Consider the following 12,723-nt stretch of genomic DNA (forward strand, 5'->3'; position numbering starts at 1 on the left):
TCTTCCAAGACTGGCCCCTACCTTGTTATTTTTTTTAAAGGCCTAAAGACATGGTTTTGTTAGCAAGCTTGTAGATCCTAGATGTTTTAGACTGGAGACTAAAACATATGAAGAACGGTTACAGGAACTGGGTATGTCTAGTTTAATAGAAAGAAGGACTAGGGGAGACATGATAGCAGTGTTCCAATATCTCAGGGGTTGCCACAAAGAAGAGGGAGTCAAACTATTTTCCAAGGCACCTGAGGGTAGAACAAGAAGCAATGGGTGGAAACTAATCAAGGAGAGAAGCAACTTAGAACTGAGGAGAAATTTCCTGACAGTTAGAACAATTAATCAGTGGAACAGCTTGCCTCCAGAAGTTGTGAATGCCCCAACACTGGAAGTCTTTTAGAAGATGTTGGATAGCCATTTGTCTGAAATGGTATAGGGTTTCCTGCCTAGGCAGTGGGTTGGACTAGAAGACCTCCAAGGTCCCTTCCAATTCTGCTATTGTATTGTATTGTATTGTATATTCCTACAGAACTAATCAAGTGGCTTGTTTGTGTTTGTTACCACCACAGGGGAGAGGGTGGAGTTTGGGGAGAATTCAAATTGTGGCTTTTTATTGTTTTATGCCAGCAGGAGCCACTGTGTATGAGTTGGACAGCTATAAAAATCTGTTCAATAAACAAAAGTATGCCATATAGAGGAGATTGAAAGAAAGATGAAATCATTTTTCTTAAAAACATTCATAAATTATATTTTAAGTGCATTTCAAGGGCAACAATTAAAAAACCACAAAAGCAAAGATGAATGCCCCTCCCACCCACCCATGTTTATTTTCTCCTCAGGGTAATGTTTCATCTATGCTTGGAAAGCCAAATTTAATAAGACTGAAATAACACAAAAACAACTGTCATAGAATTGGTATATGAGAACAGGCATAAGAATGTTAAGCTAATACTTCGTTTCAATCATTCTTTTTCTCAAATATTTGCTCTCCCCCCCCCCACCAAATAGCTATATTTAATTATTAGCCATTGAGTGAAAAATCCATGTCAACAGATTTAAAGTTATCAAGTTCTATATGAATTATGTGCAAATAAGAGTTAGGGAAGACATGTTACTTTTTCAAGAGGCTCTTCAATTGTTTACTCTTTGGCATTCTTACCTGCTACAAATCATTTGTGACACTTTTGTTAAATTTTTTTTGTTAACTTTAAGATTTGTTCATTTTTGTACAATTGTACACATACATAAACACACACACATCAGATTGTTATCTTTTTGCTGAGGTTGGGCGTTGTTGTTTTTTGCTTTTTGGTGTCTTCAAGTTAGCTTTGACTCCTAGTGACTGCCTGGGCATGTCCCTGCAGTTGTTTTGGCAAGATTTTAGGAGTATTTTGCTGTTTCCTTTTTATCATGGCTGAAAGTAACTAGCACAAAGTCACCCAGATGGCTTTATGTCTTGAGACTACAACTCATGGTTTCATGATTTCTAGCCTGGTCAGGGCTAATCTGCTAAGAGCTGAAGATGGAATGTGTATGAAGCAGAAGATGTGTCTTATTTTGAAAGTTAAAGAAACAAATTTCAATCTGGAGGTTCTATGAAATTCTTCTGGATCAGCTGCAGGTTGGAAGAAGTAAAAGCTTGGAACAATTTTGTTGTTCCTAGTTTCAGTCTAAACAAAACCCTGAAGATTCAAAAAATATTTCATGCTGAGTCGGCAATGCTGAAATACATCACCCCTTCTTTCTATACTTAAAACTTAGCCTTATATACAGCTTCACAGTGCTTTACAGCCTTCTCTAAGCGGTTTACATAGTAGCATATTGTCCCCAACAACCTGGGTCCTCAATTTACCAACCTCGGAATGATGGAAGGCTGAGTCAACCTTGAGCTTGGTGAGATTCGAACTGCCAAACTGCTGATAATCAGAAGTCAGCAGAAGTAGCCTGCAGTACTGCATTCTAACCACTGTGCCACCACAGCTCATAAAGAAGGAAAGAAGGATACATGGAGCAAATATGGTTTATGTTATACAATTTGTTCCTCGATGGTCTCAAAAATTCTCACTGTGGCATATTCCACTAGGCCAGTGCCTTCCTTTCTGTCCCTCCTTTACTTCACAGCAGAGCTATTAATACAGTGTCCTTGAACGCATCTCACCAACCCATCTCCTTCCTGATCCTTTTCTTGTGTCTTTCTTCCTCTGCTTCCCTTCAACCACTGCAACCTGTGACTATGTGATGAAAAGGGTCCGTGCTAAACAAAATAAATGCGAATGGTTGGAACCTCCCCAATTTCATATTTCACTCCTTTCTTTGTTATCAATGGTGTCAAAAAACATTAGATTCTTCCCACTGTTTCAATTCATATCCAGACCAAGCATGGTTGCTTCGTTTTATGCACAAACCACATGAAACCAGTTGTTCCACTAATGAAAGTGTTCATGCACAAACTGTTTTGAATCTCATTAGCTGAAAGATAAGCAAAGCTGAAATAAGCAGAGGAGTCAGACTGAGTCAAAAGTGAGTGGTGCACTGTTCTCTCTCAATCATCCCCCCTCCCCCCCTTTTTTTGCAAAAGACTTATTACAAAAGAAAGATGAGTTTCCTTTTTTCTCTTCCTCAGCTCTTAATACTTTCCTCTCAAATGCATTCCATAGTTATAGTCAGTATCCCCCTCTGGCTCAAATTACCTTCGTCTTCTGTTTTCTAAAATCCATCAATTGTTTGTACTTTTTAATAATAAACAAAAAAGCATTTCCATAAAGGTCTGATCTATTTGTATGTTTTAATTCCAATTTGTTCAAAAGCATTTTCATCAAAAAGTAACCTCTTTTATAGTAATCAAAAATGACTAACCTCTTTTTTCCATTTTAAACTTTCTTACATCCAATCCTTGGATTGGATCCTTTCGCCAAAATTTTTAAATCTTTGAAACCTGGTTTTTCCTTTTAATCCAGAAGAAATGTTGATTCAGCAAGTGAATTTTTCTTGGCCTACTGCTTAGAAAATCTCGTTAGCTGTAAATTGATTACAACTGAAACTGTTTAAGAAACTGAAGCTTCTGCTAACCTTCTGTCCATAAAAGATACATTAGAGCTTCAAGTTTGACTGAAATGCTTCAGCTAACAGCTGGTCAATTCATGAGTTTACCAGAGTGAAAGTGGGAGATCTCACTTTCTTTCCTTATCTGGTAAAAGAAATTCACTGCCTGATTACTGTTATCCACCACAATGCTATCTCACTCTTTCAGGAATGTCTAGTCTGCCATAGTTCCACATTCAGAAGCAAAATTACCTGTTTTGCTAGCAGACCACCTTGCCTCTGAAGATCCCAGTCACAGTGAAATGTCAGAAAACTCAATACTACTCCCACCGTGTTTCCCCGAAATAAGACCTATCACAAAAATAAGCCCATGCCTGGTTTTTAAGCATGCGCCTAATATAAGCCCTACCCTCAAAATAAGCCCTAGTGAACATCATCAGCCTGGGGGATGGGTGTGGCAGCATCAGAGACGGCGAGGATGCGGGGTGCAACGATGTCCGGCAGCAGCACAGGTGAGTTGATTATTTACCCAAGCAGAGGCGGGGGAAGACAGGCGACCTGGCCATGCCACAGGAAAGCCAAGAGTAGGTGGGCTAGAGCAGGCTGCCTGCTGTGGGAGGTTTAACTTCACATGGTGGCACTGGCACCAGATGGAGGCAGAGACACAAGGGGGGGGGAGGCAGGTGATCCTGACACTCCGTGCTGGCCATGGGCAAGCCAAGAGATGCGAAGATAAGTCTCCCATGGCCAGCTGCCCACTCCCTTCCACTATCTCTCAGCTTGCCTATGGCCCATCCAGATTATGTGCCTCCCCCCCTGTGCCTCTGTCTCCATATGCTGCCAGTGCTGCCGCATAAAGATTAGCCTTTCATGGCCACCCACCCACTCTGTCCTACCGTCTCTCAGCTTGCCTGCTCTATTGCGGCTATGAGCAAGTAGAAGAAGTGGACCTCCTGTACATGGAAAAAAATAAGACATCCCCATATAAGCCCTAGTGCTTATTTTGGATCCTAAGAAAAATATAAAACCGGGTCTTATTTTTGGGGAAACACAGGGTAGCAGATACCAGCCATGGAAGCCTACACCAGTATATTTCACCCCTTTTTTAGAATTATATGACAATTTTAAATTACAATTATTTAATTATAATTACCATGGTCAGCTTTAACTCATGAAAATACAGTAAGCCAAGGATAATGTCTTAACCAGGGGTGCGTTCCAGCTTCTGTTACTGCGAGTTTGCCAGTTTGCAACACTTGATGCGCGCTACGCTGCATGCACTGTAGTAAAAAAATTGCTTCTTTGCACAGAAAAAGTGAGCAGAAGCAAAAAACAGGATGGCGCCGCCTATAGAACCGGTTCGGGGGTGTGGCCGGCCAAGTTACTATCTACTCGGTCGAACTGGGTCAAACCGGTAGGAACTCACCTCTGGTCTTAACATACCAACAAGTCAAGGAGATCAAATTACATGTTGCTTATTAACTTTCTCTTTACATAAGTGGGTAAACAAACTAGACAGCTTGGTATAACATCCAAGCCCAGGATTACATTTATTGTGTCCAAACAAGCCAGAAATGTGTTTAAATCAACATTTAAAATATCTATCTTATTTGTGCACAGTAACTATACAAAGTTCACACTAACCACTCCTTGTCTTTTCTTCACTAACAGAAACTGGAAGGAAATAGGCTGCATTTACAGACGGAATGCAAACACCCAAGACGTATTCTGTAAGAGCGTGATCAGTGTGCAAAAATGGCACAGCAGATAAAAGGTGATGCTTCTACAGTCATCACTCTCCCATTTATTAAAAGTTAAACATTTATATGCAGTACTTAAGGTTTTACAAACATGTTCTTAATTAACATAAATCTAATCTGCAATTCTTAATATTCTATGGTTTTCCAATCCATTTTCTTTTTAAATATATACCGTATTCTAGAAGGCTAAACCATCTCGGTATGGACCTTGATAGAAATGAATAGAGTCCAGCTGCCACAGTATACACCTTCTGAATTTAGTTAACTCCTTTGCACGTGTGTGGAAAAACATCTCTATCAACCATAAGTGACTCCAGTGCAGAAGCAATGAGAATAATATGTGCAGTAAGAAGTTCATAAGGTCTCAGCTATTATCCCAAAATTTGCCAATGATATATTGCGCTCTGCTGACTTCCTTCAGCTATTTAACATCAGGACTTGCTATTTTCATGCTGGTTGCAAATGAAGAACAACAGAGAGCTTGAAATAATATGAACTCTGTGAATTCTGTCACAGTGTGAAGGTCTTTCTGTATTACTGCCCACTAGACTAATTTTAAATTTAATTAAAATGTACATAGAACAGCTATTGAAAGACAATGGCCCATTAGGGTACAACTCAGGTTCTCCAGTAAGTATAAAGGTTAAGATGAAGGAATAAATAAATGATAGAGGGAAAAGATTTTTCTTCTATACCTCTCTGCAAGTTCATCATTAGGTGTGCTTTTCATAGATAGTTCCTCTTCCAGTCTCTTCCTTTCTGCTTCTAAATGCTTCAATTCATCTTGCGTGTGTTTACATGAGGTGACAAATTGAAGTTCTTTCAGAAGCTCTTCCTTTTCATTTATCAGCATCAACTTTTCTTTCTCAATTTCCAGTGCCCCAGGCCAAGCTTCACCTTTTAACTTAGAAAGTTCTATTTTTAAGTTTGCCATTCTAAAAGAGACAGACAAACACAAAGAACAGATAAACAAGGACTTCAATAGGACAAAAACAAAGGAAAAGCCAGAAGGTCTTGCCTCCTCCTTTCAGGAACTCACTAATATAGTAGGACCTATATTATATGAAGTCTAACAAATGGAGCCCGAAATCATGCACAGCATTTCTAATTATTTTTCTGGTTATTTATTTATTTAGCGTATGGCATTTTTACAATGCTAGTGCAGAGTAGTAGTTTGGCTGCATGTTTACCAGCTCTGTTAGGTACACACTTGTGTGCTTCCCAAGGTGAACCAGAGGAGGGTGAGCTAGCTTTGCACCAGAAAGAAATACAAGTGGCTTTTCCTGCAGCACCATCCAAGGTCCTCTCCCTCCACCTCGCGAATGGGTGTCGCAACCTGGAAGGTTCGGTGTCAGCAGGATTTTAACTGCTGCATGAAGCGCTGGCTTGTCTCCCCACCAAAGTGGTACCTATTTATCTATTTGCATAGAACATGCTTATGAACTGCTAGGTGGGGAGAAGCTGAGGTGAGTGATGGGAGCTGACCTCACCATACAGTGCTAACCACCAGAGTAGAGACCATATACATTTTCATTAAGCCACTGCGCCATCACACCTCATTTTTCTAGCAAGTCAATATATAAAAATATTTTAAATAAACATATCATGTAACATCCTTAATTCTGATCAGGTTTTTCACTGTAGTGTACAGAGTTGGTGGCGTTAAAGTCCAGAGGATGAAGTGAATGAATCAAATTTGTATCATTTATTATTTATTTGATTTTACATCACCTTTATTATTTTTATACATAAAAATACACAACACCACAATGCTATGAGTTGGGTTGGTTGAGAGAATGTGTCTGGCCCAAAGTCATCCAGTGAGGTTTCATGTCTAAAGTGGGACTAGAACTTGACTAGAACTCCCGGCACCTTAACCACTACACCAAACTAGATCTATCCAGGACTATCTTAGTTAACAATTAGGGACAGGAAAAATAAGAAGTCTTGATAAGTTCCTGAGAGTCGAGGGAAGTGCATTATTCACATGATGGTTGGTTTTATTGCAAAGTGATTTACCAATTGATAAGGTTTTAATTGCAAGGCAATGAAAACTTTTAATGAACAAAGGGTTTCATTTCATAATTACTACCACATGACAATAGCAGCTGTCAGCCTTCTCCGACATTCATTTTATGGAATGTTCTCCTAACGAGATAATGTTTCAATTTTTTTCCAGCATAAAAATACAAAATGTGTTGTTCGCATAGACTAAACCAAAAATCTGATCTACTATTCCATTTATATAGTGACCCCCCCGTGGTGAAATTTAACAAAAGGTCATGAATGCACCAGTATTCTTACTCATGGATGATAATATTACAGGAAATATATGTTGTAATGTAACCATTAAGGCATTTATAATCCATTGATTATCTAATCACTTTTAAAGTCATTTAAGTTGGTGTCTGCAACGTAGTAGTGATATCTACAGCTTAGCCTTCTTATTTTGATTTCTTAAATAGCTAAGCGGCAATTCTAAAAGCTAAGTACAACTAACATGGAAAGAAATAAAATCATTCTGGCTTGCTAAATAAAGGCCCATACTGATGGAATGCATCAGGTGTATTTCATTTTATCAATGGTTCCTATTTAGCCAAGCTTGGCTAGAAATAACCCTGATTACTATTCAGTGACATGCAAGGTGGGATGGTGTCTCAAAGAGTTTTTTTCTTCTTTAAAATGTTACTTCTCAGTAATTGTTACTGATTGACCATCTCTCCAGCTACCAGAGCATGCTTCTTAGCATCTTATATTAGATGACTTGCCTTTAATATTGTACTTGATCACTGAATTACGTTTTCAAGTCTTCTTCACTGACACTGCTTGTCAATTCCAAATTGGCAGATTTCTATGTATATTTGAACCACTTACATGTTTTGAATAGGATGTTGAAGGCTTCCTGAAGCCTTTTGGAAACAATATTCTCAATTTATTAATGTGATGAGAAAAAAGATGGTGAACTGAAAATATCATTTACGCAGTATCATTTACGTTACTGTAATGTAAATGATACCGCCTCGTGTAGTGAATGTTCAAAGTTATGGTAGTACTGAAAAAGCAAGTTTACAACCAATCTTTGGATTGAAAATTCATGTGGCACCCTTGTGGTTACGTGATTGATATTCAGGCACTTTGCAATTGGCAGGCATTTTACACATTCACATGATCACATTTACATGATCGCCATTTGGGGGCTTTGCAACTGGTTTGTGACAAGCAGAATCAACAGAGGAGGCGGCAGTAGACATTCAGTTTGGTATTATGGTTGAGGTGCTGGCCTAAATCCTAGGAGACTGTAAACTGGGCCAGTCACTCTGGGCCAGTCACTCTCTCTCTGAGCCCAACCCACCTCACGGGATTGTTGTGTGAGGAAAATAGAAGGAGGAAGGAGAATTATGCATGTTCACCCCTTTGAGTTATTTACAAAAGTGAGTCGAGGAGACTGAGCAAGAGTGAATTGGCAAGGGTGTATGAGGAAGCAGTGTGAATTAGGGAGGGCCCAGAAGGGTATGGCATGAACACGGGGGTGTCTAGAGCAGAGTGTGTGGGAGGGGATATTTATCCTAGTGATTTGCAACCTTCCCTGCCAACTCCCCAATTAACTTTCTCAGGAGGATGGCAGTGAAGGTTGCAAATAGCAATCATGTGTTTATTGAGTGCATCAATTGATTATAAGTGCGAACTGATTGCCAGATGCCCAGATTGTGATCACATAACTGCAGGGGTGCTGGGGTGGCCAAGGACCAGGGTAACCACATTTGTCCAGTGCTATTGCAACCTCAAAGAGTCACTGAAAGCATGATTGAAGATCTAGGACTACCTATTCGATTATGAGTTCTAGTAACGTTTTTGTTGCTTTTTAACATTTCAAATAGCAGTGTTTTTTTTCATCATTTGCAATTTCTGTAGGTGTCAAAAAGGATTTCCCATGTCATCTGATAAACAATTGCTATTCCTTTTTAGGTTGAAAAGCTCACTTTATTCAGATCTGACATTGCCTTTGAGTATGTAGTATGTATTTTGCATCTTGGTTCCAGTATTGAATTTGAGATTGCTGATTACATTTTATGTCATTACAATTAAGATTATGTTCTTAAAGCCACTAGTTTATATATCCTAATTTTCCTATTATCACCTAAACATACAAGCAGTTCCGAAGTGTAAAGTGTTTGTTTTGTAAGTGAGGAAACTGCTAGTAATAACCTGTTTCCCTGAATTTGCTGTTTAATTTGGTTCACATTCTTTTGCTTACAATTCTTTTGTTAGTAGAAACAAAATAGCTCCGAGTATTCACTAATAGTCCAATATACAAAAACAAATGATCCAATATACACAAATAAATGATCCTGATAAGAGTATTAAGCTATGTTTTCAAGAGATGCATCCAGTAGATGTCACTGCAAGCATTATATTGGCTACATGGCTTTATAGACTGAGATACAAAATGTAACAAAGAAATAAACTCTTTCTTTACCTTCTTTTAGCTTCTTCATACTGAAGACTCAATCTGACCTTTTCAGCTAAATTGGCCATGTTCTTTACACTGACCTGTTGAAAGAATCACCATCTCACAGCATATATCATTAAGAATACATGAAATAATTCGATTTATTTGGCTAAATAAATAGAAACACATTTCAAAACACTAATTGCTGTTTTGTCAGCTCAACGGCTAATTGAAATGTTTTCTAAAAGAATATATGTTTATTACTACTAAATAATCTTAGGATATATTTTAATAGAAGAAGATACAGTTCTATTAAGGCCAACTTTGAACCTCCATTTAATCCCAAGTTGTTGCTTAGCACTTTGAACTCAGAACTTAAGAGATCGATGAAGCTCAAAGGAGGACTTCAATGAGACTGAAATTGTTAAAAACCACATTTAAGTATGGGCTGCTTCTAAGAAAATCCTAGTACAATCATTCACTGAGCCTTTTATGACTCCACCTTAAGAAATAGACCAAAGTTTGGAAAACATTTGTGAATATAAACCTATGGCAATCATTCGAGTCACTGAGAAATATTTTAAAGTGACTAAATTGGACTTTTTAAAATTGGACTTTTGGGTTTGATCATTATTTTGGGGAGAAAAAATAAATAAGGTTCACTTATATTTATATACATCAATATTCAATGAATATATGTCGTTTTGTATAATACCTATTTGACATAATGTTTTAGATGACTTCAAAAATGACTTCAGATTAAATTAAAATGTTTTTGGAATGTGATACCAATAAGCTCTAACAAAACGTGGAAGGGAAAGGGAGATGTGGTTAGAATGAATCTCACATTGTTAATCTACATTTAGGATATCAGGAAGCCAAGAAGGGGAGGGGAGAAGAAGGCACTGAAGGGGAGGGAAGATGTCCAATGAAATTCTTGACTTAAAATAAATAATAGATGATGACGTGTTCCATAGTATAGTAAAGGTTTAGTTCCTTGCGAATAAGAAAAAAATGCAAGTTATTAATATGACTGTTGTATCTACTTTGCCAAATTAAAACCAACTTGGATTACAATTAATATTCTAGAATAAAATTTATATCTGAGAAAACACAAGGAAAAAAAATTACAAACCCAAAAATTTTATTCTAGTTCTGCTTATTAATGATAATGACATAGGTACGATTTGTAGATAAACCACATTCCAAATATCCCATCTAGAAAATCTGACACCATCCCTATCACTTGGTAGAATTTCTGCAGGGCAAAGAAAGGAGTGCCTTTTGAGAGTGAAATATGAGAGGCATTCTATAGAATGTTCTTGAGATATTGACTAACATTTGACTTAGATCTCTTCAAGAGTGTTCCATCGTTATTTTTTTTATCCCCATCTTTAAGTAATAGGAAAAACATACATCACCAGAAATGTCTGTCTGAGACCCTGCATCCAAAGTTTGCTTGGAGAGAGACTGTTGGGAACGTGCCAGGCTGCATCTCAAGTCTGATTCTGATTGGGCAATAGTTTGACCAAGAAGGAATCTTTCTCTCAACTTTGCAAGGCTCTGAGAACAACAACATCACATCATTGCAGCTTTGTTGTTACAAAAGAACAACAACACACAGCAAGAAATGCACAGGCAAGAGAGAGACAGAACAGTTTGGAAAGGAATATCCTATAATTGTTCATCAACATTTACCATATCTATTGTGAAAGACAATTTGGTGCATGAATTCTCCACTCTCTCTCTCAAACAAGTTATTTAAAAAGGCATGGTGAGAAACTTTACTTAAGCAGGGGTGGGATTCCACCGGTGGGATCAGGCGAACTGGTAGCTCCAACGATCAGCTGGGAGCGAACCAACAATCAAATGGGCCCGCCCACCCGTGCGCTTTACTGACCTATATCTTCCCTGCTGATTTGTGCGGCAGAACAGATTGCCGTGCCTCAGCTGTGTTACTCCCCAGCCATAATGCGGAAGGTAAGTTTTCTTAAAACTGCGCACATGCGGAGAGTGCGTGTCAGAATGGAGCGTGTGAGTGTGTGGCACACAATCACCAAACCGGTTGTTAAACTGGCAGGATCCCACCACTGAGTTAGCTATGTCATTACTAACTTGCAATGGTTTCCAAAGCCTGAAAATGAAAATGGCAATTAGCAAACATTTTACAAGGCCAAAAGATCTGCTCATAACTCTGTAATCAATAAAGCAGCGCAGTCAAAATACCCCTACCCTATCAAATGTATGGGAGATACTAAAATACACATATCCCATTTCCAAGGTCCAGTTCTGTAACTTAATCTCTCTCTTTTTTTCTTTTCTACAAATTTAGTAAGATCTTAGATACTACCTCTCTTACTTATTTTGATGGTTGTTAGGGCCTAATGTACCCTTATTCCCCAAAGACCACCACTACAAATGCTGAACAAAAATGATATCAAAATACCTTCATTAAATCTTGCTTTTCTTTTTCACCAGAGCTTATAGCTTTTTGGATAGACTTCAATTCATTCATAATAGCTTTGGCTTCACTTAACTCATATCCATTCTGGCCTCCAGACATTTTTTGGTCAATTCTGTAAAATAGTACATTGATAATAACTCTTAAAAAAGGGGTTGTTCCTGGCATTTAGAAGAATATCCTATTGAGGGAAAGGGAAACAGGCAATTCTAATAATATTACCTTCCATAAATAGCGACTGCTTTCAATCAAAATATAGGAGCATCAGAAAGTACTTTAATCTTAGTAATACCGTATTTCCAAATTCTATCCCTACTAATAGATAGGTGGGAATAGAGATATTTGGCAAATTGACAGCACAAAGCTTCAAATCCCCCGGAAATTAAAGTTACATTCTTATATGTACCTCTCTAAGAAAAAAGCCTTTTTAATCCAGTGAATTTTGCTTCTGAGGAAATAACATAGCATTGCACAAGTTTAATAAAGTTCATAGTGTGTATCTACCTAAGTTGGTCAAATGCCTATGCTGCAATATAAGTAAAGTATCGACTTTCTTTCCTTTAAAGGAAGAAAATATTTGTCATTATTCATAGATTTGTCTTCTTAGGGTTCCTTTGTATTAAATTACCTGATATTTTAAAATTAAAACAATATTATGAAGTCAAAATTTATCAGGGAAGTATGAACAAATGTAAATGTTTAATCTCCTTTTCCTACTTTTACTTTTCCGTAGACTAAAAAGCTTGGTGATACATCTGAATCAGATTCCATTTTCATTTAAATATTACAGGTAAACAGGAAGCAATGTACATATGGTACATACATGCATACATACATACACCTGTATCTACATCTGCCTAAAATATATTCTACATTGTAAGATAGGTTAATGGAGTTTTTGAAATTAGAAATGATTATAACCTGCATAATGTGATTTTTGATTTGTTAGACCAATCTATAACACATACAGTAATCTATTATTTTTTAAACTTATCATTCCCTGGCCTGCTTCCCACAAA

General features: G+C 37.7%; 1 protein-coding gene across 2 annotated transcripts in view; it reads right to left on the bottom strand.

Annotated features, from left to right (window-relative positions):
- WWC2 (WW and C2 domain containing 2) overlaps window positions 1–12,723 on the bottom strand; it is a 167,774-nt gene that overhangs the window by 56,681 nt on the left and 98,370 nt on the right. For both annotated transcript variants that reach the window (XM_081959150.1, XM_081959151.1), the window contains exons 6-9: window positions 11,690–11,819; window positions 10,660–10,806; window positions 9,271–9,344; window positions 5,489–5,728 (exon numbers count right to left, since the gene is read on the bottom strand). In XM_081959150.1, the coding sequence (XP_081815276.1) occupies window positions 5,489–5,728; window positions 9,271–9,344; window positions 10,660–10,806; window positions 11,690–11,819 (591 nt within the window). The remainder of the gene's footprint in view (window positions 1–5,488; window positions 5,729–9,270; window positions 9,345–10,659; window positions 10,807–11,689; window positions 11,820–12,723) is intronic.

The sequence above is a fragment of the Natrix helvetica genome (assembly GCF_964273705.1).
Source record: "Natrix helvetica genome assembly, chromosome: 7".
Taxonomy (NCBI): Eukaryota; Metazoa; Chordata; class Lepidosauria; order Squamata; family Natricidae; genus Natrix; species Natrix helvetica.